This window comes from Oryctolagus cuniculus, chromosome 9 (genome assembly GCF_051225735.1).
Source record: "Oryctolagus cuniculus isolate XC-2025 breed Fujian yellow rabbit chromosome 9, ASM5122573v1, whole genome shotgun sequence".
Taxonomy (NCBI): Eukaryota; Metazoa; Chordata; class Mammalia; order Lagomorpha; family Leporidae; genus Oryctolagus; species Oryctolagus cuniculus.
Genome location: NC_142875.1, coordinates 81,750,987 through 81,778,331, shown reverse-complemented (window position 1 = coordinate 81,778,331; position 27,345 = coordinate 81,750,987). Strand labels below are relative to the sequence as shown.

Genomic DNA, 27,345 nt, shown 5'->3' with positions numbered 1-27,345 from the left:
TTTAGATAATTAATTTGTTTATTGTTGAACAAAAAACTATTGACAAATCCATATAAATGCAATTTACCATATACAATTTTTAATAACCATAAAAGCACCATTTGATAGGACACTTCATACTTCACAAAACATTAGAAAGAAGCTGCTGGCCACCGATAAATAAAGCATACACTTCACCTGGTCTTACCTATCATGGTCTCACATCAAATTAATTCCAATCTGTTGGAATTTGGAAATATAATTTCTGTGTCATGTAACAGGGACATTCCAGAGCTTTGGTGGAACTTTACTGTCTTAATGCTACATAAAACATCAAGACTTCCTCATCTTAAAGTGAGCATGGCTTTTTCATATCCCTGTATTAATTATATCTTGTTAAATCGTTATACTCCAAACGTTTGAGCTGCAGACTGATTACAGATGTTCATTGGCCTAAAGTTAGAAATCAATTACTCCTCTTAAAAACTGGTGTTTTATGAAGGCAGGCTTGTTTTATTTACACTTAGCACAACAGCCAAAAGATTCAAGTTGAATCTGGTTTAATAAAGTGGTAGTTAAAACACAAAAGGGTGACTTTAAATAATGACATTGATTTTTATCAGCTGTTTATATAGATAGCGCTATTGAGGAGTTGACGAACATTTCTAGAAACAATACGTCATTAGAATAAAGGGATCACTTCCCAAGCTGCTGCTTCCGAGGACATGTTCCCTTAGACAGACACTTGCCAGCCTGTTCATTTTAAAGGAAAATCAGTGTCATCATCAGTCACACATCTCACATTTTTGGATACGTAGATTATTAAAGTAGCAGTGGCACTAAAACTTCCTGCCTCGCACTTTCCCAACTTTCCCTATGGAGATGTGTTTTCTGAAAAAATAAATTATAAAGAAAATTTGGTACTGAAGCCTATATTTAATATAAATACTTTGTTTATGAATCTGTGTAACTAATTGATTATGTCCTTGGGAATGTTCTCAAGTTCCAGTTTAAAATTAGTTCTTTCCCTAGAGAAAGCCACTTCCCTTAAAGCCATCTGCAGGATGCCCAGCATCAGACCGCGGGAGCAGGACCCCTCAGCAGGTGCGTGTTGAAGATGAAGAGGCGGCCTCTGCTCGAACCTGGGCTGGACTATTTACACTGGAAATAGAGCTCTGACTAAGACGGAACGCAGAGGAAGTACCAGAAGTGGAGATACAAACTGAGGACACTTCTGAGTGGCTGTCGGTGGGCCTTCAGTATCCGTGGTGACAGCGGCCCCTTCTGTTATAGGAGGTCTGGTGCGTGAAGGCGCCGGGGGCCCTGCGCGCCGGGAGCTCGGCGTAGGAGTGCCAGTAGCGCGCGCCAGGGGAAGGGGAGGCGCTGTTCCTGTCCTGGTTTCTGCTCATCCTGCCTGGCTTCTCTGCTTGCAGCACGCTGTGAAAGGTAACATTGTGTTCATACCGTTCTTTCATCCGGTGTATTTTTTCTCTTGAGACTCCATGAATGTTTCTTCTAGAGGAAAAAATGCAAACGTTCAGTCAAGGCAGGGCATCCCAATGAGTTACTTGTGTTTTACAAGTCCTATATTATTGCACTCTCAGTTCGCAGTGTTCGGCCCTGACAAGAACACAATGGCAGGTATCTCTGAGGGGCCACCCCTGGTTTGCACACTGCGATGTCCACCCCCACACTCCCCGAAGCTGGTGAGGAACCGAAGCCTCAGAAATGCTTCCCTGCTGGTCGTCTCAGTTACTGGTTCAGGACCCCAAAGGAAACCCTGAGACCTTTTTTTAGCATCTATTTGATTGTTAGTGACATGCAAGGAAGTTTCAGAGTCGGTGGGAAATCTGTCTTTTAATTCCACTGTCCACGAATTGAGGCTCCCTCCTATCATCAGTTGAAAGCAATCAGTCCCTGATCCTGCTACAAGATGCTTATTAAAACAACTACCTGGGGATGTAGTTAGACTGTGATTAGCGGAGAGTCCACCTGCAGAATGGGGTCCACAAACCAGGGTTCAATAACCAGCTTGAGTGATTCTGATGGGGGTGGCCCAGGGCCCCACTTTGGAAACACTGTGAACTAGCCATACTCCCAAAAAGTAAATTCTCATCTCACAGTTACTCCATCACTGACAACACAGGCAGTGAGTAGCAGAACCCATGCATTCAATCAACAAGTTAGTAATACTTGGACATGTACTGCTTTGCAAATTAGAAGCAGCATTTAAACCATAAATGAACCACAGACTGCTCAGCATCTAAGATCTTTAGCCTAACTGTAAAACCACCATCGACATGTGCAGTCCCATGCAGAGGAAAGTATTTTCAAATGCTCATTAATTAAGCATTTCAGCAGAATGTTACATGTGTCCTTTGTAAAGGACCAAGTCAAGCCAAGATTTAGCATTTAGCATTATATTAGAAAACTGACCCAGAACTAAAGTCTTCACATGAATAATTTCAAAGTTACCAATTTCCAAGAATTACCATTTCTGGCCTGAAAACTACCAGTCCGTTTCCAGCCTGAAAAGATTCTTTTGTTCGGTCTGAAATACCTGAAAATAGCAGGATACATAATGAGCAACTAGAAAAGCAAAGAAGTACCTTGCTAACTCTTGAACGTTGAATTTCCAGCGAGTGTCAGGTTCTCGGAATATAACTTCATAGTTATTCTCAAGTGCCTGATTTTTCAAAAGTACATAAAACATTGAAGACATGGTATGTATGTTTGGGAATGTTTATGCTGCCATTTAACATCTACTACAAATCTTTCCTAATGTTCCTTTTGTTTTACCAGTAATCCACCAACCTTAATTTCTCTTAATAAATGCAATTGATTGATTCCCCTACTTAGCCACTCTCAGGATATATTATGGTTCCCAATGGCCAATTTTAGTCATTTTTATCTAGTATGTAGGAAGATGGTAAAAAGTTCTTTATTTTGGACTTCTTTAAAATTAGATAACTGGTTTAAAACATCCTGACCACGGGTGTAAGCTCGACTCTGACTCCTCAGAGTCCCTTACGTGAGTCTGGTAGGTTGACTGGGGTCAGACGCCTTCTCCTGTCCCTCAAGCCTTGGTTCAGACAGCCAGAATACAATAAGAACAGCGCCTATGAAATGCAAGTTCTTCCTACATGTGGTGTAATCTTCCCTCCAAAAGTAGCCCTCCCAGAGCTGCAGTACAGTTTGGCTCAGTGCACTGGGCCATTTTCTTGAGGGTAGAAAACTATTAGAGTTTTCATATAAACACAGAACACCCAAATATTCTTTGCACTCATAAATTAAACTGAATGTCTCAAACTGAACCTTCTATTATCACTATTTATTGTACATTTAAAACAATTTCATTCTGGATGAGCATTTTTTGTAAAGATTTATTTATTTGAAAGAGTTACACAGAGAGAGGAAAGGCAGAGAGAGAGACAGAGAGAGAGAGGGCTTCCATCCGCTGGTTCACTCCCCAATTGATCCCAACGGCCAGAGCTGGGCTGGACAAAAGCCAGGAGCCAGGAGCTTCTTCTGGGTCTCCCCCAAGTGGGTGCAGGGGCCCGAGGACTTGGGCCATTATCTGTTGCTTTCCCAGGCCATAGCAGAGAGCTGGATCAGAAGTGCAGCAGCTGGGACTCGAACCAGTGCCCATTTGGGATGCTGGCACTGCAGGCGGCGGCTTTACCCGCTACGCCGCAGCACTGGCCCCTGCATGAACATTTCTAATTGAGAATGCTTCAAATGTCACGACTAGAAGCCACAATTTCTGAGTCTAATAACTATATGTGGCTGAAAAGGATTGTACATATCCAAAATATAAAAGTAAAATTATTTCCCTTCAACCACTCTCACTCACACTCCTGACTCTTGGCTTTGGGTTGTGCCTGAATTCATCGACTGCTCAGCCCCTGGTCCTGTGTGTGCCCCAGGTGAAGGCTCAGTCGTGAACTGAAGTAACCGACACAGCTGAAGTTCAGCCTTGCTTACATTCCAGGGTCCCACAGCCCGGGCCTGGGTGGAACTGGGGACGCTACTGGGAAAGACGACTGTGGGTGCGCTGTCTTGCACTGAACGTGAAAAGGAGCCAAAGCCGACTGCATGAGCCCAGTTTGGGAGACACTCACTTCACAACTACAAGTGAAGATTACTATGTGTGACACAATTGGAATTCTCAGATGTCTGCTTCCTGTCCCGCCTTGTGTGTTTCTGGATCTTTTCTCCTTTTCTGTACTCAATAGGGAATGAAAACTTATTTAGGGGCCCAGTGCTGTGGCATAGCAGGCAAAGCCGCCTCCTGCAGTGCCGGCATCCCAGCTGCTCTACTTCTGGTCCAACTCTCTGCTACGGCCTGGGAAAGCAGTGGAAGATGGCCCAGGTCCGTGGGCCCCTGCACCTGCGTTGGAGACCTGGAGGAGGCTCTTGGCTGCTGGCTTGGGATTGGCAGCCATTTGGGGAGTGAACCAGCAGATGGAAGACCTTCCTCCTTCTCTCGCTCTCTGTTTCTAACTCTACCTCTCAAATAAATAAAATCTTTAAAAAATTATTTCATTAGTATAAGGCAAAGTAGGTCTGAAAATGGGCCACCATGGAGAGCTGAGCTGTTGTACGTATACGTATGTTCTGTGTTAAGAGGATCACAGTGTTAACACTAAATCTGTTTTTAACAATTCTGTTGTCCTGAATTTCCAGGCAGCCCCAGCAGGCAGTGCTGAAGTCCCCAGCTCGCCAGAGGCATAACTGCCCTGTCACAACTTGTGACTGCTGGTCCCATCATTTAGGCCAGTATTTCTTTGCAAGTTTCATTGAGTGCTTCTCTGTAAGACCGCCTGCATCTCAGGAAAATAACCAAGACAAAAAGGCTCTCAAGAATTCAGACCAAGAATATTTACCGAGGACTATTTAAAAACCGTACCCTGCAGTGAGATTCCCATCTCAGCAAATGGCAGCCATTGTACAACAGAGAACCATGAAAATTAAACCTCTTCCCCTGCTCCCTGGGGTACTATTGTTAGTAAATATGAAATCCTGGAAAGATCAGAAAAGCAGGAAAGAACAAAGGCTTCAGTGTTCTCACAGAATGTCCATAACTGAAAATTCAGAATGATACGTCTTCCTACCATGACTGCATAGGGCTTCATTTCCCAGGCGTGGAGGTTGGTATTATCAATTATAATGGGGGATATGCCATTCCTCATTGCTTTTCTTGCTGCAACACAATGTTATATAACAGTGAACAACACGCAACAATCAGAGAGAAGGGTGAGCGTCTGTCATGTTTATTACAGGATGTCCTCATTACCAACTTCACTGCCACCTATTTCAGAACCCGTTACCAGTAATTTTCTTTTTCCTGGAATCTAAGGCATTTACGCTCTTGCATTCTGTGCTGGGGGGGAGGGGGGGGGAGGAGAGGAAATGGCAGAACTGTCGATTAAGCTCCTTCCATAACACTTATTCATTCTGCAGCAACCACAACCTGTGTGCACAGAGGGTTTCCCAGGAGTTTGGAAAGGAATTCGTCACCTCTTTTCTGGTTCCATTCATGAGCTTCCTCCAGGAAGTGAGGATTGAACTCATAGGCACCATCTTCCCTGAAGAAAAAATCATCCGTGCTGAAAATCAGGGCCCTGGGAAAGTCATGCTGCAATTGTCTGGAAAGTGGAGAAATGAAAGAGATTGTTTTATTATCTACATAGTCACAGTAGAAATGATTTCCCTCCATCTCTAATATTTAGCAGTTTATAATTCTGAGACCACCAGGTTTTGAGTTGTTAAGTTGAATTTAAAAAGAGAGATGCTTTGATCAATAGGGGGCATCACTCCGTAACGGTAAGAAGGTGGAGGTGGCTGCTGTACGTTGCCAGTCTCGCAACCTGCGTTCTGCAGCAACCAGAGCAGACTGAAGACGAAGCCCTGAGGCTAAGCTGAGGGTGTGGCGACTACCTTTCCTTCTGGCCACAGTCCCTTGACCAGTGCCCTCCCAAAACCTGCCCCTGAGTGCCATGCCCCATGCTCAGCCCTTCCCACAGGCCCCCTAAACTCTTACCTGTCCTGGGTCCCATTTCCTTGGAGCTCTGCTCTCTGTAAGGACCCATCTGAGAAACTAGTTCTTGCTGAGGTGTGAAATTGGGATAAAGGTGATGTGTGTGTGCTACCCTAGTAGGTAACATTTACATTTTAACAGTGACCTAAACCAAATGGGAAAAAAAAAAAAAAAAACAAAAGCACAACAGGAGAAGGAAAGAGGTGGACCCAACATTCCCCATGCCTTCTTCACCTCTACCATCCTGTGCATAAACAGGAAAACGTCACAGAAAGAAGAAAATCACCACGTAGTGCCCTTTTAAAGCACACAAGAACTAAACAGTGTCCTAAGCTCTGTAGCAGATAACCGCAAAGGGAAGACGTTTGCACTTGGCGTCCTGACTCGGACGACTATTTGGCAGCAGGACGTCAGGCTAGGGAGTGGCTGGGGAAGTCTCTGAGCTTCCTCTGCCGCCTGTAAGAGTGGAGGAAAATCCGCCTGTCTTGCCAGGTGATGCTGATGATCCAACACCACGGAGAGCACCCAGCACAGTGCCCGACACGGGGCAGGTCCTCCTCTTCTTCCCTAGCACACTCACCAGCATAACTAACTAACCAAATTGAACCTGCGCATGGGAAGGATGGCCACGTGGCCACACTGAGAATAGGACAGTAAACAGCTGAGAGGAATAAAAGTTTGGAGAATGATAACCAGGGCAAGAAATGCAAAGAGAAAGCGTGTATTCAACTCATTTGTTATTGTTCTCCATCAAGAATTGTCTTAACCTAGAAAGAACAGAATAAACAATCAGTGTGGAACAGCAGATACTGAGCGGGCTCCTAAGTGGCTTTGAGAGACTTGGCTTCAATTCTGGAACTCTCCCGCTATCCAGGCATGCAGCCTTCTCGCTACGCTTCTTGTTTTCTTAACTGTAAAACACATAATAATCTCTACCTGTTAATCAGAACTGCTGGCATGACTCAGATGAAATAAGATGTAAGGCACTGAACACATATAAAATCCCGTTATCTTATTAGATAATGAGACCAAATTTACCAAACCACTCTTTATCTGCCTTAGTAATAACATACATTGCAAGGTGTCTGCAAAGTCATCTTTGAGGTAAAACACAAAATGAGAGATGAGAGAAAGATAAAGCAAATGCCTCAGTTTCCAAATATGAGCAAATATACATTCTGGAAATAGAGGACAACAAAACTGCTCTCAAAATTCTTCAGAAGGCTTAATAGTATTTTTTAAGGCAGCACAGATAGCTGAAAAAGTAATTCCAAACTGAATATATTTTTTTTAATGGGCTGTGGTGGTACACAGAAAAATTCAATGAACACAGCATGTTGATTTAAACAGGCATCTGATAGTCTCTCTTGATAGCTTTGGAGGGAACTGTGGGCCAGAAGAGAATATGTTTCAATACTGGTTAATTATCCAATGCTTTAAACACCGACTTTATAAACACTGACCACTTCACTGTGCCAGCGCTATGTAAAGTGTTAAAGCACACATATAAAGTAGCTGCCTTCAAGAATTCACAACCTCTCCAAACAGCCAGACCTCTCCCACAGCTGGCGTAACACAGGAAGCTCTGAGCGAACTCAGGGTCAGGACACAAAGTCCCTAAAATAGACAACATTTGACTTAGACCTTGAAGAATGAAAAAATGTTGTCTCTTGGGAGGGGGTGGTTGGAGTTGGGGAGGTAGGAGAAAGAGGGAGCTCAGGCTCTGGGGCTTCCTAGGAGCCAGGGAGTAAAGGGGAAAATGAAGACACTAAGTGTTAAAAGGTGGCAAATCCTACTTGAAACACTGGTAAATTCTGAGTGCTACAGATTGAAAGAGGAATTTGGCAGGCTGGAATCTGTCTGGAGAAGTGACCAGGTAAACACAAGGTCTGAAAACCACAGTGTCAGAGCGTCAGAGATCCTCGAAGAAATGCAGGGTGTGTAAGGTGAGGCGAGACGGAGAAAGAGACACAGGATGGGTTCCCTCAGGTGTTGGGAACTCACTGGGGCACAAGAGGGAATGAACTTATTTTGTCGGTCAGGAGTTTGGGCCGGGCTCAGCCGGGCAACTCTGCCTGTCTTGCCTGGAGGCGCACCCTGCTCACAGCCAGCGCTCTCAGGCCTGCTGGCGCTGGCCACCGGCTGGCTGTCACACCAGACGGCGTCTTCTGCTCAGGAAGACTAACCAGGCCTCCTCACAGACCATAGCACTTCAAGAGGGCATGAGTGGAAGCTGTTGGGCTTCTACCACATTCTGTTCACCAAACAAAGCACCAAACAAAGTCACTGCTGGCCTGCACTGAAGGGATGGGAAAAAAAGAGTTTCAACTTCATGATGGAAGAGGGTCAAGGAAAATGTAGCCACTTTAACTCTCTCACAGTTCCTGCAAGTGGCATGAGAGAAGGGAGAATTACATAGAGAAATGGATGAAACAAAGGCTCATAGTTTCCATACGGGTATCTATTTGACTTCAAAGATACTCCAACTGAAAAGTCCAAACTTAATTCCAAACCATTAACCTCCATGCAAATAAATATTATAAAGATACCTTGGGGAAAAAAAATCTAAGGGTAGTACTGTATGCATTTTCAATTATATTTTATATATGTGAACACTGTACAGTTTTTAAATTACCTTCATTAATATTATTTACTGGAAATAATGAAAGCTATGTTCAAAGCTTAAATAATAGTGTAAAACTGGTCCTGAAATGTTTTTATTAATTGCTTATTTATAGGCTCCAGGTTTGATCTCCCTTCTAAATCTGGTTTCATTTGTCTTCCTGTTAAATCTGTCATGTTTGGTTTTGCTTTGCTTTGTTTATACAACCTCTTCAGAGTCAAATTTTTCTTTTCATATCCTTATCTACACTCACTTTCTGCTTTATGGTTAGATTGTTGATTGGAAGTTAATACACCATTATGTTTTGTTTAAAAAGACTTTAAGGTGTAAGTGTCCAATCCACATTTTGTTTCACTTGAATCCTATTTATTTTTAGAGAACTAAAACTTCTCTTTTTGATTGCAAAATTTTACCTTTTACTTTAGAGTCCAGGTTAATTTGTTCAGGACCAGTATCAAGTAAGACCACTTTTCATAATTTCCTAAGACATCCAACTGTGGGCAGCACAGTCCTCCCAATACTCAGACAGCAAAGATAGCGGTGTCTGTCACCTTTGCAACTCCAGTGGATTTTTTTTTTTTTTTTTTGTCTGTTTGATCTTCCTGAATGACCATTCCTTCAAAAATCTGTTTTCACTTGTATGTCAACACTGGCAGCCACAGTAGCATCTTGACTGTGTAGGACAATAAAAACTCTACCAGCTAAATAAAAAACGGATTAAATAAACAATCTCAAGATTCTCAAACTTAAGTGGAAGCAATAAATACCATTCCATCAGCTTCAGAAGTGATGAGGATAATGCCCCAGCTCTATCTTTCTTTATGGTGGTCAGGAGCCTCATGCATTAGGAAAATTGAGAGAATGAAAATAAAAAGAAAAGGGAAAAAATAGAAAGACAATTACTTCCACAGAAGCTTCACTTCCCCCACACGCACCCCCAAATTCACTTAAAATCACTAATATAAGAGAAATCCAGGTACTACTCTGGATTTCACAACTTTTCATGTGTATATCTCTTTAGTTAATACAAAGAGAACCACAGAGATCGATTTAGGTCTCTATTCAGTCACTCATTCATTCCCTGGAAAGTCCAACAGTACTATGTAGTTTTAACTTAGACTGCCAACTTGATTGTTTTCAAAAATGTAAACGTAGACAATCATATAAACAATCCCCGGGTACTCATGATCCAGCTATGACCAATCTTGTTTCATCTACTTCATGTGTCATTTTGTCAAGTATCCCATCGCTGTTCACATTTCCCTTGCTGGGTCAGAAATGTTTCCCTACAGTTGATTTGTTTGAATTAGGAGCCAAACAAGAAGCCAAACATTGTCTTAAGTTGCCCACCTCCTTAAATAGTGTAATTAACATTGCCTACCCTGCATCTGTAACCACCAGATAGTAACATTTTGCCTCATTTATGTCTCTCATATATATATTTTTGATGGACCATTTGAAAGTAAGTTGTAGATACCATAACACCTTGTTCCTAAGTTCTTTGTCAACATAGACTAAGAATGAGAACATTTTTTTACATAACCACAATTCCACTACTACATCTAAAAATTAACATTAATTCACAATAGCTAGTGTTGGATTTTTACATTCAAATTTTTACAATGTCTTCAATGGTTCTCAAAATACCACTAATATATTTCAAACACTGCCTATGATTATTTTTACCTAGAACTGTCAAGTCCATTTTGATTTCCCTTTTTGAAGAATTCTGCTCAGTTGGCTAGGCATTGCCCCAATTTCTTGGTTTGGTTGTTTCCTAATGTCTAGATCCAGGGTAGACATCTTTGGAAGGAAAGTGCAAAGGTGATGTTTCTGTCTCCTACTTGCACACAACAGTCTGTCCCATCATGCCAAGTTGGAGCACTTGGGTACAAGATGGTATCAGCCAGACCTCTCCATTAACAAAGGGACATCACTGCCCTTGTAATAATGAGTAATGTGTGGGTGCCAAACTGAGGCCATGTAATCAATGTGTCCCTTAATGATATTCATAGCTCTCTGATAACTGCCTGAATCAAGTATTTTATTAGAAATCACGGAATTTTTATTTTCTCATTCTAGGTTTACTAGGTAGCATTGTCTTGTTTAAAAAAAAAAAAAAAAAAAAAAAAAAAGAGCTTCACCATTATTCCTCATGATGCTCAAACTGTTCCCACATTTGTCCAGCAGGCACTTCTTCAAGCCGACTCTTGTGTCTTCATCTACATAAACTTTAAAAATGTTGGTTTTCTAGAGCAGGCATTTGACCTAGTTGTTAAGATGCTGCTCAGGGCACCCAAATCCCGTATCAGAGTACCTGGACTCTGTTCTCAAATGTGGCTTCCTGCTAATGCATACCCTGGGAAACAGCAGGTGATGGCTCAAGTATTTGGGTCCCTGCCAGCCATATTAGGAACTCAGATTGAGTTCCCAGCTCCTGGCTTTGGCCTGGCCCAGTCCCAGCTGATGGGGGCATTTCTGGAGTGAACCAGTAGAAGACCAGATTCTCTCCCTGTCTCCACTTTGGTCTGTCTACCTTTCATGTAAATAAATGGATCAATGAATAAATAAATAATTTTTAAATATTGATGTTCCTTTCTAATTAGTAAAGGAATGCATATGCACTGCAGAAATTTTTGAAACAGCAAAGGACAAAATAGGGAACTTTCTATAGTCCGCCATCCAAAATAATTAACAGTATTGTCACCTTCTTTTCTGAATTGAGATAGATATGAGAATATACAATTTCCTTTTTTATGTCTTATTTTGTTACATAAAAACAAGAACATAATAAGGAGCATACTCCAAATTTTTTCATAACCAATTGATTCCCACCTCATAAAGTATTCTTCCATGACATCTTTAATAATATGGCAATGTAGACTTATTACTTAAACTATTTAGTTTGCCCCCAGCAAAATAAAATATTATTTTTAATGGGTTTGGGGCATATAGAAATATTCTTTTATGAAGTATACTTCATATCCTTTATGAATAAAGCCCCTTATTGGGGTTTGTTAATTTCTTATTGACTGCAGCAATTTCTTTTTAATTTTGTTTGCAATAATCTCAGACATAAAAGTCTAAATTTTAAAAAACATTACCTAATCATATGCATTCATGCTTTATTTTCAAATTTATAGCTTTGATGATGTATTTCAAACAGTCTTTCTCACCCCAAAATTATGTAAATATATCTATGAGTATATTCTATTACATTTTCCTCCTCGATCCACCTACATTTTATGTTGGTATATGATATTGGTTAGGAATTCATCTGGATTTCTTTCCATATGGTAACCTGATTATACCAAAACCAAAACTGAATAATTCATCCATCCCCTATCGTTCTCAAATACTTTTCATTATTCAATAAATGATTCTCTAGAATTAGACCTGTTATTGGATTTTTTATTTTGTTTCACTGAGCTTGCTATGTAAATTCTTCTTCATTATCTTCTTTCCCAATATCTTACTTTCTTGATTATATGCAGTAGCTGTGAATCTTTCCTTTATAAAATTTATACTTTTAATTTCTTGTTTTGGTGGAGAGCCATTTCTGAACAATATCAAATGAAAGCATATCCCCTGGTTGTCTTAGACTGTTCTCATGGTTGGCTGAAGTTGTCTTCTAATACATTCTTTTCCTCTCAAGAATGCTAAGCACAGATAAAGATACTGGCACATAGCACCTCTCCTTAAACTTGGTCAATTTTATGAAATTTGTAATATTTTCTCCAGTTTACAGATAAAGAGACCAGGGCATGTTGAGCTTCACTGACTGGTGCACCTCTGCCCAGCTGGGGACGGTGCTGCCAGACTCGCAGCCAGGTCTCCACAGAGGGAAGGCAGAGGGGCGCTGCGCACGTTGTGAAGATGTGAGCTCTCGTGGAGCTCCGCCTTTCCTCTTGTCTGCACATATTCTCCACCTGGCTGGCGGGGCATTATGGGATTACCGTCTTTTTCTCCCACGGACACCAGTGTGTAAAATTTGTTTCAAGGGCAGACATTTAGCCTAGTGGTTAAGACCTTGCCTGGGATGCATGGGTTCAAGTCCCCACTCTGCACCCAATTCCAGATTTCAGATTCCTGCTAATACACACCCTGGAAAGCAGCAGATAATGGCTCAAGTAGTGGGGTCCCTGCCACTCATGTGGAAGACCTGGATTGAGCTGCAAACTCTTGGCTTCAGCCTAGTCCAGCCTCAGCTATTGTAGACGTCTGGGCAAGGATCCAGCAGATAAGAGATCTCTGTCTCTCTGCCTTTCAATTTTTTATGTGTGTGTATATATATGCATGCATATATATAATTTTTGTTTTTTAGAAACACTGTTTTACTTAGAAGAGGGTTTGACTGTACTGAATAGAAACCCCAGAAGTACATGTTTTAAATAAAATTAGAATGCATCTATCTCACATGTAAAAAATCTGGAGGTAGAATCCAGAACTGGAATCACAACTCCATGATTAATATGGACCCCAGCCCATTCTTAGGGGGTGCCACTGAAGCTCCAGCCTCCACATGGTATTCTCGTGACAGTAAGAGGCAAGGCAGTCTTGAACACTGTACTTTTGCAATTGAGCACATCGCTCCATCCAACAGGATAGGGCTGCCAAACAAGAAAGAGTAATTAATAGCTTTGTAACAGTTCTGTCTGTACATCTGCACACTGAATTTCTATTTCATCACTTCTGAGACTTCAACTCAGAAATAAATGTTCTGTTACACTCAATTTGTAATTACTGCTTTGGCTGCATTTATTTTGGTTATATTTGATGGTATTTATCCTCACATTTGTCTTCTATATTACAGTTTGATTTTCTGCATTGTGATTCTGTTCATCTCTATCTCTTAATGGACCTTAAAATTCCAACATTCATTTTAGATTCTTTTTTAAAAATATATTTATATCTCATTTTGTTCCTTCTTGATTTTTTTTTTTTTTTGGCTTCTTAACCAACTCCCTTCATATTTCTGGTTCCTGTTTATATCTTTTTTCTTTCATATCAGGAACTTTTGAGAAATAAAAATTGAAAATAGAGAAAGATACAAGAATTAACATGAAAAACTCCTATCTACCTACCATCTGTGGCTAATAATTGTTAACATTTTCTCCTGTTTGTTTTGTTGGCTTAGCATTCAATCTACACCCCAACTTAACCCAGCAGTACCAAACACCTTTAGCGGTGCTCCCCCATCCTTTTTCCACAGCACTTATCACCTCCTACCATCACATAGAATTTTCTTATACTTTACATCATTTCCCTACCTCTGGCATACAAGGTCCACATGGGCAGGATCTTTGTTTTGTTCACTGGTGAATCCCAAGTATCTAGAACACTGCCTGGAACATAGTAGACACTCAATAAATACTTGTTGAATGAAAAAAATGAAGGAACATTACATTTTTAGGTCGATTCATGTTGATAATAGCCTTAGTTCATTCCTTCTAACTGCTACTTACTAGTCTATTATCCACAAAATAAAGAGAGCTAATATTTATTAGGTGCATGCTTATTGTGTACCGCACACTCAGACTGGCCTGGGAAACAAGTACTGTTATAAATCCCCATGTTACACATAAAGAAGTTAAGGCCAGTCAGTGCGACAGTTGGATAAAAGCCTGAAGTGTGGCACCAGAGTCCCCACACTATGCCACTGGACTTGAACACTGTGCAATAAGCAAACCTCCTCTATCTATTCTTTTCTCTAATAACATTTAGATTGTTTGCAACTGTCCCTATTATGAACAGGTTCAATGAACCTCATTGTTTCTATCTCTTGCACATATTTGGACATTCCCTGGGGATACGTGCCTCAAGTGGAATAGCTATGGAATCTGGTTTCTGAAACACCACAGAGAAGATGCTGTCTAAAGCTGCCTGCCGTCCTTCAAATCTGTGATAGAATAACTGTTGCATGAAGGCAGGGATTTTGACTCTTCTCTTCTGCTCTATTCTAAGCATCTAGAAGAATGCCATGCACATAAGAGACACTCAGTAATTACCTGGTGAATGTGTGAGTGGCTCTTGAATATAATGCCCTCCTGCCCTAATTACGAAAAGTCTTTTTATAGGGCCCCAAACTGTGCAAGAATTCCTATTCAATCATCTTTCTATGATGAGAATTTTATCCCAACCTCAAATGTACCCGCTAATAGACAGTGGGGGTGAGCAGTCCTCTTAGATCACAACAATTCCTCTGGATGCCATTTGCAATCTTCTTGGGGCCTTAAACCTTGAGGCAGGAAACAGGTTCCAAGACCAGCAACCCACGAACTCGGAGGGAGTTCCAAGGCTGTAGACCATGTAGGCCAGCTCCCTGAGGCCTGGCATGGTGAGGCCTCCATGCTGCTTCCACTCACCATGCCAGGGCTGAGCTCTTCCCTGACAGACAGACCATTGCCAGTCCATGAGTCTCACCACGCCACAGGGCCCAAGGGCACTCACTCCAGTGAACAGCTCCCTCTACCTCTAGCCCTCACACCTCCAGAGTAGGACATATGTATGAGATTGAAAACCAAACTGCCAGACTCCCGATTATCACTGATCCGTGTGGTCCCACTTCAGTCTGTCTGGCAGGGACACCTTTAGTATCTTGCACACAGACAGCACCTTTCTGTAGAATCTGCACGCTGGGGCTGGTGCTGTGGTGTGGTAGGTTAAGCCTCCACCTGCGACGCCAGTATCCCATATAGGCACCAGTTCAAGTCCCGGCTGATCCACTTCCGATCCAGCTCCCTGCTAGCTGGGAAAGTGCTGGAGAATAGCACAAGTGCTTGGGCCCCTGCGCCCACATGGGAGACCCGAAAGAAGTTCCCGGCTCCTGGCTTTGGATCGACCCAGCTCTGTTTCAGCCATTTGGGGGGTGAACCAGCAGATGGAAGACCTCTCCCTCTCTTTCTCCCTCTGTCTCTAATTCTGCCTCTTAAATAAATAAATAAATCTTTAAAAAAAAAAAAAAAGGGATCTGCACTGGTACAGGTGTCTCCTGATTTGTGTTCTATTGATCAACTCAGTCATGCTAATATAACCAGGTATCAGGCACACCTACCACAGTACTAACTACATGGTAGCTCTCTTTCCCCAGAATGTCACAGATTGGTTACAGATAACAGAAGAGTAGCCACAAAGGGAAAAAGTCACTTTGGGCTGTCTTCTGACTACTGCTTACCTGGGACAACAGATTGCTCTTGATTCTAATTTTTAAATCCAAACTGGTATATCAGAACATTTTCACATGTTAAAAACAGGAATAGCAGCCGGCGCCGCGACTCACTAGGCTAATCCTCTGCCTGCGGCGCTGGCACCCTGGGTTCTAGGCCCGGTTGGGGTGCCAGATTCTGTCCCAGTTGCTCCTCTTCCAGTCCAGCTCTCTGCTGGGGCCCAGGAAGGCAGTGGAGGATGACGCAAGTGCTTGGGCCTTGCACCTGCATGGGAAACCTGGAGAAGCACCTGGCTCCTGGCTTCAGATCGGTGCAGTGCGCCGGCTGTAGCAGCCATCTGTGGGGTGAACCAATGGAAAAGGAAGACCTTTCTCTCTGTCTCCCTCTCTCTCACTGTCCAACTCTGCCTGTCAACATGGGAAGCGAGATACTCAGCAGACTCATAGAATGGCGGATGTCCTAAACAGCACTCTGGCCTCAGAATCAGCCATAAAGGCATTCCAATCTGGCTGAAAAGCCCATGAGAGTATTTCAGGCATGGAAAGCCAAGACACTCTGGCAAAAAAAAAAAAAAAAAAAAAACAACCTAAATGAAAGATCTCTGTGAGTGAGATCCCAGTGGAAAGAACAGGTCTTCAAAGAAGGAGGTACCTTTCTCTGAAGGGAGGAGAGAACCTCCACTTTGACTATGACCTTGTCTAAACAAGATAAGAGTCGGAGAACTCAAGGGGCTTCCATAGCCTTGGAAACTCATGACCGGAGCATGGGGAGATTACTGAGGCCATAAACAAGAGTGTCAATTTGTTAAGTCAACAACAGGAGTCACTGTGCACTTACTCCTCATGTAGGATCTCTGTCCTTAATGTGCTGTACATTGAAATTTAATGCTATAACGAGTACTCAAACAGTATATTTCACTTTGTGTTTCTATGGGGGTGCAAACTGTTGAAAGCTTTACTTAATGTATACTAAACTGATCTTCTGTAAAAAAAAAAAAAAAAAAAAAAAAAAAAGAAATTATCAATTCCCAACTTGACTCTCACTGGGATTAAACATGACAATAGGTCTGATCTGATTTCATCATCATTTAAAAAATCATCTATTATTTTTCACTTTATGTTTCTGTGTGGGAGCAAACTGTTGAAATCTTTACTTAATGTATGCTAAACTGATCTTCTGTAGATAAAGAGAATCGAAAATGAATCTTGATGTGAATGGAAGGGGAGAGGGAGTGGGAGAGGGGAAGGTTGCGGGTGGGAGGGACGTTATGGGGGGGAAGCCATTGTAATCCATAAGCTGTACTTTGGAAATTTATATTCATTAAATAAAAGTTAAAAAAAATAAAAAAAAGAATACTATATAGCAGTAAAAAAAAAGATAGGAATAGCTGCCTTGTACACTGAGTTGAAGAGAATTTGGGGGTAGCTATTCCCTCATTTTGTTCCTCCCCTTCTTGATGCTCCATATCCCCTTCATTCTTGTAAAGTTCTCTTTATGCACCTAATCTCATTTTTTATTTTATTCTTTACTCAAGAGCCATGCCAACATCCAAGCTCCCACCTCTTAGGAGGCTTCTGGCAATGCCTTTCATTAGCAAACCCATTCATCAGGTATTTAGTGAATGCTTATTATGTGCCAGGCCTTCTTTTAGAATAAACTTCCTGTTGTCATGGAACTTCGATTATAGCTCATAAAGTTTACATTCCAGTAAAAGAAATAGATAAGGCAGGGAATTCGGCACAGCACTTAAGATGCCACATGGGACGCCTGCATCCAATATTAGAATACCTGGTTCAAGTCCCAGCTCTGCTCTGGCATCAGCTTCCTGCTGACACACACCCTGGGAGGCTGGCAGGGAACAACAGCTCAAGTACTCGGGTTCATTCCTGCCACCCATATGGAATTCCAACTTCTGGCTTTGGCGTGGCCCAGCCGTGGCTGTTGCAGGCAACTGGAGAGTAAAGCAGCAAATGGAAGATCTCTCTCTCTCTCTCTCTCTCTCTCTCTCTCTCTCTATATATATATATATATATATATATATATCCCTCCCTCTCTCTCTCTCAAATTCATGAAAGAAATATCTATTTAACCAACAAGATATAAGGCAAATAATGCTGGAAGGCACTGCTTGAGAAAGCTGCTCTCAGAATTTTTCATCAGAGCCTTAGAATTATAGAAAAAGAACACTGAAAGGTCCCAGCTAGTCAATTGTACAGGATCCCCAATAAGTGTGAGAAGTGGACAGAGGTGCATTTGTCTGTGAATATCCCCAGGAGAGTAAGACTACTCGAAGTGCTGGGAAACCCCATAGGTTTTCTCTGATGTTCATGTCCTCACCTATAAATAAAAGCAGCTACTGGAGATCACAGGGTTATTGTGAAGACCCAACAAACCGTGTCTGTGAGTGCCAGGCATACGCTCAGCACGCAGTGGCTGTGCACTTGCTTTGCGTCCTCCACATCTCCCTTCCCCGTCCCCAGGATCTTACCTTGACACAACAGATAGCCTTCTCCCCAGGCCATTTACATCATCCGATAGAGAGCCTTATGAAGGAACGATTAGATATTAGACTAGTTTTTCTTTATCAAGCTGTTTCTTCAATCCTATAGTCCAGATAGCTTTACAGAAAGTAATAAAAAAATAACAAAAGTTTCTTAGTGGGAACATCTGGCCTTAGAAAGGCGCCATTATATAGATAAGAGCTCACTGACAGGCCAAGATCATACTAAGCCATTGAGTTGAGTTATAAACACCCTATTAGAGAGTGAGCGTTTAGCCTGGTGGTTAAGACATCCAGGTGCACACTAGAGTGCCTGGGTTCGATTCCCAGCTGTGGCTCCTTACTCCAGCTTCCCACCAATGTGGAGCCTGGGAAGCTCAAATGACTGGGTTGCTGCCCCCATAGAGGAGAACTAGATTAAATTCCCAATTCCCGGATCCAGCCTCAGTCCCAGCCCTAGCTCACCTGTAGCCATTGTAGACAGTTGGGGAATGACCAGCAAATGGAAGCTTGTGCTGTATCTCTTGCTCCCCAACATTAAAAATTTTAAGTAAGTAAATATCCCATCACATAAGCAGGTAAGAAAGGGACTTTAGTTTGAAAATTCTCTCCCAAAAGTATCACAATCAGGATAAATATGAAAACTGATTTAGAAGTCTACATCTCAGGGTGTTTGGGCACAGTGGTTAAGTCACAGATTTGTGTGCCCACATCCCATACCAGTGTCGACTCTAGACTCCAGCTTCTTCCCTGGGGCCAGTGCTGTGGCGTAGCCGGTAAAGCCGCAGTCTGCAGGGCCAGCACCCCATATAGGTGCTGGTTCGAGTCCCGGCTGCCCAGCTTCTTCCTAAAGTGCACCCTGGGAGGCAGCAGGTAATGGGTCAAGTACTTGGGTCCCTGCCACCCTAGCTTTGGCCTAGCTGTTACAGGCATTTTGGGAGTGAACCAATATGTAGAAGGTATCTCACTCCCTCTCTCTCTCTCTCTCTGCCTTTCAAATAAAATGAAAATTTTAAAGATAATAGAAGTTTAAATCTTATCTCTTCCCATTGCCTCAATGGCAACATGCAATAAAGAAAACAAATTCCCTGGTAAATAATATTTTATATTAGCAGGAAAAGATCATTAATATTGGTAATTAACAATAAATATAGTTTCCTTACCCTGACGGTTGAAATCCAGGTTAGCTTAGCCCTCTTAGTAGAACTTTTAAGTGTTTTTTTTTCTCATCGTACACAGTTCAAAACCAACCTTATCATCCTTTTATCAAGTCACTCCCACTAACCTCTTCCTTGGATGTAAAAGAAAAAGCTCTGGATTAGAAAGAAGGAGAATTAATTGCTCTGACCTTGATTAAGATGTGTATCTTCTCAGAGCTTCACATCTTCAGCTTGAACTAGGTAAGCTCGACTGGAGCTTCCTCTACATCTCCTGAGCTTTTCCTAGGAAAATCCCTCTTTCCTTTCTCCATCCGTTTCCACCCGCTCTCAAATCATAGCCGCCCCTGCACCTGCAGTATCAGATCGCCCCATTTCCACAGTCTTCCTGCATTGTTCCAACCGCTGCAGACTATGGAGATGATGAATCCCCACAAGAGCTGGGCGACCTATCCAGACGCCACCTTTCCAGAGAATGACTACAGACACATCATGCCCTGTGCATCCGTACGTGAGTAGATTATACTCCTACTCTGTTCAATATGCAAAGCATCTACACTCAGCAGTGAGTAGACATAAGACCCACCTTAGGAAAATCATGGAAAATATAAAAAGCTTAAGTAGTCCTTCTCCAAGTAGAGTTAAGTGACTAAGATTTGAAATACCATCTACCTGATACTCTGTTTTGATACACATACACTTGGAATGCTGCAAACTTCCTATTTTGCTCTTGCCTTTAATAAAAAGCAAGAGCCTCAGCCTCGCAAATAACATTGCCATAGTCTAGGCTTGCAGACAAGATCTGCGGAGCAGAGTATGCTTGGGGTCTTAATACTCAGAACTGTATTTAGCTAATCCCCTGCTCTCATTGTTTCCCATATTCCACTGTGTGGTTGTAAAAAGCATGAATATCTCCCCACTCTGTCTTATCATTACATCACATTAGAAAAGCATCCTTTCACTTTCTTGGAAAGCTCTTGTACCAAGAAATAATCAGATGGTATTTCTGTCAATGGAAAATTCTGTGTTATCCAGACATAGGAATAAGAAGATGAGACAGCTGTCAACAAGCATCCCTGAGTCCAACTAAACCCATGTTACAGATCATTTGTGATGGTGCCAGAAAGAACTAGAACACTCCAAAGGAGGCAATGTGTACTAGAGTACAGGTCCCAGTCTTTGCTTTGAGATGTAAAGATTAAAAATAAATAAATAAATAGGGGCTGGCGCTGTGGCATAGCGGGTAAAGCCGCCACCTGCAGAGCCAGCATCCCATCTGGGCGCCGGTTCAAGTCTTGGCTGTTCCACTTCTAATCCAGCTCTCTGCTGTGGCCTGGAAAAGCAGTAGAAGATGGCTTAAGTCCTTGGGCTCCTGCACTCATGTGGGAGAACTGGAAGAAGCTCCTGGCTTCCTGGCTTCAGATCAGCTCAGCTCCAGCAGTTGTGACCATATTGGTAGTGAACCAGCAGATTGAGGACCTCTCCCCGACTCCCCATCTGTAACTCTGCCTTTCAAATAAAATAATCTTTGAAATAAATACATAAATAAATAAATAAAATTCTGAGTAACTAACATGAGGTTCATAACTTTTAATTTCAAATAAGGACATTGAAAAGTACAAGGACTACCATCTACTATTACCATTTCACAGGATGTTTTAGTGGTGTAACCATAAAATTTAATACTTTCTCCAGCCACAAATACAGGCTACATGGATGAACCCTGAAAGCATTAAGCTAATTGAAATAAGACAGACACGCACACACAATTGAATATTGTGTGATACTTAATCAAATAGACAGGAAGTAGCTGAGAGGTTACTGGGAGGGGTGGAATAGGGAGTTATTGCTTAATGAGCACAAAGTTCGCTTGGAGTAATAAAAAAAAAAAACTTTAAAATAGTGTTGTAGAGCACCGTAAGTGTAATAAATGCCACTGAATTTTATAGTTAAAATGCGGGGAATGTGGGAGAGGTTGGCATTTGGTGCAGCAGTTAAGATACTGCTTAAAATACCTGAGTGCCTGGGTTAGAGTCCTAGCTCCACTCCTGATTCCAGCTTCCTGCCAAGTGTACCCTGGCAGGCAGCAGGTGAAGACTCAAGTTCTTGGGTTGCTGCCACCCAATGTGAGTGACTAAGTCGAGTGAGTTGGGCTCCTGGTTCAGTCTAGATCAGCCTCAGTTGTTGTAGGTATTTAGGAAGTGAACCAAAAGATAGGAGCACATTCCTTCTCTCTCTGCTTTTTGAATAAAATAAATAACCTTCTTAAAATGGTTAAAATGAAAAAAAAAATTGGTTAAAATGGCCAGCACAGGAGCACATTTACCACACACACACACACACACACACACACACACAGGAAAGCAGAAGTTCACGCACAAATGTTTTCACTGAGATAGGAGGAAAGGACAGGTGTAGACCCAGGTGAGTTTGTCACTTCAGCTGTGGAAAGAGCTGTGTATCATCTGCCGAGAGTGAAAGGGTCGTGGGACTGGAATCTTATTTCCTCTGAATCAAGCTCTGTACTCCTTTGTCCAGCTTCTAATGTTCTCCATGATCCGGCCCTGGGAGCCAGTTCATTTACTCCTATGACCCTTCCAGCCCAGCCAAGTCCAGGGAACACCCAGTGCTCTCCCACCCCATCTCCTTATTCATGTCACCATTCCTTCCCCTTTGCTCAACTACATCTTCCCTGTCTTCCAGACTAACTCAAGAACCATCCTCATGGAGAGGAGACTCTCCCTAGTTAGCCTAATTCTCACTGACTCCTGGGGCTTTGACCACCAGGACCATAGAAGCAGCCCCTTACTTACCCACAGCAGTGTACTGATTTTTGCTTTCCATGTATTAGTCTTATGCCCGGTCCTCTCTTAACCTTACTTGACTTATATACCTCAGTAAGCAGGGGCTATGTTTGGTCTTTTAAATGAACATTGTCATTTTTGATTAGCAACTAATAATTAACAATAGTTGTCTAATAATTAAGAAATAGTTGGTTTTTATGTAGCACACACATTCCACAGTACTTAATCCACAGACATAATCCTAAAGTTGCTGCTAACCATGGTATCTGAAACCTCACCATATTTGTAACAATGGAATATCAGCTCCATCAAAAAAGGCCCAGGAGTGTTGAAGAATTAAGCGACCTATCCTAGTTCAAAGTTACCAAGGAGTACCTATTTGCTGTAGAAAAACTAGAAAATAAGTCACAGAAGAAAAGTCCATAATCCCATCTACAGTCAACAACTTCCAATAGATATCTCTTTTCACACATTTTTCTAGAGTATGTGTAGACACCTTTCTTTGAACAGAAGATAGAGTGTGTGTATCTTTGGAATAGGCTTTTTAACTTAATGAAGGGGTGGCTATATTTGCGTATCAAATATACATCTATGTTCCCATTGATGACTACATGACTTATCAGTCAATGTTCTATTTTTTAATACTTGTTTCACACTGTTTTCTATTATACAAAAAAAAAAAAAAAACTTGGTGGTGAACATTTCTCCATCTTCATGTGCTTGACCAATAACTAGGATACATTTCTGGCAACAGAATTTTCAGGTCAATGAGGAAACCTTGTTTAAAAGATGTTTTTTAGATTAAATAAAGGTGATAAAACAAATTTAGGAAGCACACAAGTTTTTAAGTAATCTGATGTGCTTAAAAATGTTAACCCAAATAAAAGCCCAATTTTTTTAACAAAACCAAAGAATTTAAATAGATCATTTCCACACTTCAGCCACCTCAAGCTACAAAAACAAGTAGGTGAAAAGTATGTAAATCTAACATTGATTTGGAAGACAAGACATATCCTAATTTCAAAAAAAGTTTATTAGTTCTTTAATGAAATGAAAAATAAAGATTAAGCAGAAAAAGATGAACCCACATTGTAAAAACCAATTTCTTCCAATTTTTAAAGAAAATATTTTATTATACTGGTTTAATAAATACATGTTTGTTATAAAAATTTTGGAAAATACATGGAATATAGAATATGTGAATTTCCCAGAACCCAACAATACATAAGATAACCTTACAATTTGACTGTTTTCTATACATTTCAAACAACTTGCCATTCTCTTCCCAAACCCACCCCGCCTAAAACACTGAAGAAGGCAGCTCCTTTAAGGCCATACGTGTGACTTCCTCAGCATCACTCATCCACTTGCAGGTCCCCCTCCTTGCTAAGCAGTGGCCCACTTCCTTGCAGACATATGTGTCTGTATGGAGGCACAGTCCACACCAAGGCATGCTAAGGCTCATCTGCACCCAGAAGTGCCGATACCCAGCCTAACGAGAGAGCTCAAAGCCCGCCTGCAGCTAGCTGCCTTCTGCACTTCAAGCCAGGCTTCCCCCTAGTAACTCTAAACAGTTATCAGCTCATCAACAACTACTACCTCTTCAAACTTCCATAGCACTTCGAAGCTTACTCTTCACAACAGTGCTCTGAGGCAGACAGAGCAGACAGCCTCATTTAGCAGGAAAGGGAACAAGGTACAGGCTGAGTGAGGGGCTGAGTTTTGGATAGGAAGCCATAACTGGAGCTCTCCATCTAGCCTTCATCAGCTACGCATGTTCAAGTCTGACAGCTGGAAGAGTCTGGGGCTCTTTAGTAAATCCTCTAACCTCTTGTTACTCAGATGTCAGGAACATCAGGCCCAGAGCAGCTAGCTAGGTGATCGACTGCAGTCGCTATTTGGTGACCAGACAGACAGAAAAGCACATCTTCAGATCCCAGGCCAGTGTTCACTCCAGTCCACTCTAGAGAGCCGCTCTTTAATAAGTTGGCCTCTCACCTGGTGACTTCTACTTATCCAAATGTCAATCGGGAATTAAAAAATCCTGAGAGCGTAGAAGGTAAGAACCAGAGGGACCTGAAAGACCACCCCAACCAACCCATTTGCTTTAGGATGAGGAACCCCGATGTTCAGTTCTATGCATCTTCCATCATAGTACTTCCCTTCAGAATACAGTTGCAAAGAATTTGGCAAAAAATGTTTACCTCCTTCTTTAATGCCTGTTGTGTGGCTGGTCACAGATCAGGGAAGTGAAAGTGAAATTACAGTGGGTTTGACTTTCAGAAGATACTTGGTAACAGATGTATCCACCATGATTGCATCACAAAATAACCAAATTCTGCTGGGTTTCCAGGAAGCTCCCCACTCCACCATCCTCCTCTGCCTCCTCAGAAAGCCCGAGAGGAACTACTGATGTGTGTTTGTGTTTTAGGAAAGGACACCAATGGCCCTCCAGAAGTCAATCATTCCTTTAATCAGAAAATGCAGCAATATTCTCTGGCTGAAGGCTTCTACTCCACAAATCAACCAGGAATCTTAATCAAAACTGGCAGCACCTTGCCAGAGCTGCCACATTTCCATCAAACACAAAGGCTCAGACTCCTTCCTAAGGTCACTGAGTGTCATCAAAATCAGCATATGACTGCCTGCTGCCTACGTTCTGTGGCCCCATGGCCAGTCTTATTATCTCTCCAGAGAGAGGGAAGGCTCTGAGGAATTGGGGGTGGGGAGGAGGGAGCAAGCAGAGAGGGCCAGAGACCAGCTCCCCTATTGAACACCAACCACCTGCCAGGCTACGCACTTGGCAGAATAGCATATGGCCCCTACCTTCAAGAAACTTACAGAAGGAAAAACAAAACCATGTGCAAATCTAAGCGCAGTCACAGAGGTGTAAACAGGAAGCCGAGATGCATCTACTGGCGGGGTGGGCGGCTGCCAGGTAATCTGTGGAGCAAAGGGAGGCAGCAGGCCAAACCAGGCAGGTGGGCTTGCATCAGCCCGGCAAGGAGACAAACAGTTCAACGTTGCTGGAACATCAGGTGCAAGGCAGAGAGTGCTGGGAGTTCAGGCTGGAGCTGTGGGCCTAGCAAGGTGGCAGCAGGCAAGGAGCCCGAGCGATTCCCGCTGACCTGGTACCGGGTGGGCGGCTTACGCAATTCGCAAGTAACCGAATTTGAGCCCCAAGACGAGGCTCTGTCAACGCCAGTCTGTGGTGGCGGCGCCAACGACCCCCCCCACCCCAAAATCCCCAGTGCACCTGTGCGCCTTCGCAACTGCCAAAGCAAACGCAGGCTGCCTGAACCCACCAGATGCTTACAGCGGGTCGCAAGTGCCTGGCTGCGGCCCCGCCGTGCCCCCAGCCCCAGCCCTTGCCCCAGCCCCCTGCGGTATCCGCTTCGGTTAAAACGCCTGTTGACGCACTGTGGCGGCTGCCTGCGCGCTAGCCGGCCGCGCCGCGGGTTTCTCTGCAGTCGCCACCAGGTTTTCCCGAAGAAGTGTCCCTGCCGGCCTCCCAGACCCCGGACTGGGGAGCTGGGGGCGGAGAAGGCTGCCTCGGCGGGGCTGCCACTAGGCCGGCCACAGCCGCGGGGAAGGGGCCGGTGCCATCTGGGGCTTGCGCAAGGCGCAGTGCCGAAATCCGTCCTCCCGGGAAAGCGCAGCGGGAAACAAACAAGACGAGCGCCCTCCTGTCCGCGCCCGCGGCCGCAGGCGCCAGGGACGGCAGCGGCCCCCGGGGGCGGCGGCGGCCAGGGCTCCCCGCGCGGCCAGGCGCAGGCCGGGGCCGGGGCCGGGGCCGGGGCCGGGCCAGGACAGGCGCCCGCAGCGGAGGCGCGAGCGGCGCCCGGGAGCGGCTCCGGGCAGGGGCGCGCTCGGCCGGGGTGCTCGGTGGCCCCGGGCCCGCGCGCCGGCGCCCAGGCCGCTGTCATTACCTGGCCAGTGTGGTTTTCCCGGAGCCCGGGAGGCCTCGCAGGAGGTAGAGGTGTTTCTTAAAGCTGTGGCGGCGCGGAGGCGTCCCCCGCGGGGGCGGCAGCCGAGACGGCGGCGGCGGCTGCTGCTGCTGCTGCTGCTGGAGGCTCAGCCTCCCAAAGGATTCAAGCAAACTGTCCTCCATGGGGAGGGGGCTGGCTGCGGGAGCTGGGTTCCCTGTCCAGAAGTCACGGTCTTGGCCAAAGCTGTTGTTTTTGTGACTCTCCGGCCATGTGATAGATGGAGGGGCGGGCGCTCGGAGCCCAGCCCCTCCTTCCCACCCTCCGGAACCGCGCTGCATGGGAGGGGGCGTCCCTACCTGGAAAATGGGGACTCTGGGAGACTGACAGCCCAGGAAACAAGGGTGACGCACCTCGCTCTTCTCTACCTACCCACTGTGTCCTCCCCACTCCCAGTGCCTCCAGGCGCCCTTTGCCCTGAGGGGAGCGGACCTGACCGATGGGACACTAGGAAGCTGGGCCCTCTGCCACCACCTTCCTCCATAGCATCCCCCCAGCCTAGACCAAGAAAGTGAGAGAATTTTCGTTGACAGTTAAACACGGGAAGAGCATTTTCAACAGTACTAGAAGAAGCCACTGTCTCCCCTGATTTGTGGGCACCAATATCTGGCTGGTGTCCCCAAGACTACACCACTCTTCCATGGCCTGTATAATTTCTTTCCGCATCTTTCTTTATCAGCCTGCCAGAAGAGTTCTTAGAAAGCTCCCTTGTCACTATATAACTTTAAAATCTCTTCTTCCTCGGAAAAAGACATTCCTTAAAAGTCAGATTGGAGCCGGCGCCGTGGCTCAATAGGCTAATCCTCCACCTTGCGGCGCCGGCACACCGGGTTCTAGTCCCGGTTGCCCCTCTTCCAGGCCAGCTCTCTGCTATGGCCAGGGAGTGCAGTGGAGGATGGCCCAGGTGCTTGGGCCCTGCACCCCATGGGAGACCAGGAGAAGCACCTGGCTCCTGCCATCGGATCAGCGTGGTGCGCGGGCGCCAGCTGCAGCGGCCATTGTGGGGTGAACCAACAGAAAAGGAAGACCTTTCTCTCTGTCTCTCTCACTATCCACTCTGCCTGTCAAAAAAAAAAGAAAAGAAAAAAAA

At 43.8% G+C, this 27,345-nt stretch overlaps 1 protein-coding gene and 1 non-coding gene across 11 annotated transcripts; both read right to left on the bottom strand.

The window, feature by feature from the left end:
• N4BP2L1 (NEDD4 binding protein 2 like 1) lies at positions 1–27,345 on the bottom strand. Of its 10 annotated transcripts, XR_016213340.1 has the most exons (8): positions 26,199–27,345; positions 13,913–13,987; positions 9,410–9,478; positions 6,023–6,089; positions 5,500–5,627; positions 5,094–5,182; positions 2,589–2,665; positions 54–1,494 (listed from the first exon to the last, which is right to left on the bottom strand). XR_016213340.1 is itself a non-coding variant. In XM_017350155.4 (6 exons), exons 1-6 carry the CDS (start codon positions 26,534–26,536, stop codon positions 1,236–1,238), a joined length of 966 nt encoding a protein of 321 aa, XP_017205644.3. In that variant the 5' UTR covers positions 26,537–27,345; the 3' UTR covers positions 54–1,235. The 10 variants fall into 10 exon arrangements, 5 of the variants coding, with proteins under 5 accessions (XP_089160388.1, XP_002720631.4, XP_089160389.1 ...); XR_016213336.1 differs by lacking the exons at positions 6,023–6,089; positions 9,410–9,478 and adding an exon at positions 13,060–13,252; XR_016213338.1 differs by lacking the exons at positions 2,589–2,665; positions 5,094–5,182; positions 6,023–6,089 and adding exons at positions 2,472–2,539; positions 13,060–13,252 and having other exon boundaries at positions 472–1,494.
• On the bottom strand, positions 15,717–15,846 carry LOC127487194 (small nucleolar RNA SNORA16B/SNORA16A family). Its single transcript, XR_007913760.3, has one exon. It is a non-coding gene; the product is annotated as a small nucleolar RNA SNORA16B/SNORA16A family (small nucleolar RNA).

Excerpts from the sequence above, each read along its gene's own strand:
- N4BP2L1 (XM_017350155.4), bottom strand. The coding sequence starts at position 26,536 with ATGCAGCGCGGTTCCGGAGGGTGGGAAGGAGGGGCTGGGCTCCGAGCG. Across the intron at positions 13,988-26,198 it reads GGGAAAACCACACTGGCCAG|GCAGTGTTCTAGATACTTGG; the intron begins GTAATGACAGCG and ends ACTATGTTCCAG. Across the intron at positions 5,628-13,912 it reads GTGGACCTTGTATGCCAGAG|ACAATTGCAGCATGACTTTC; the intron begins GTAGGGAAATGA and ends TCCACTTTCCAG.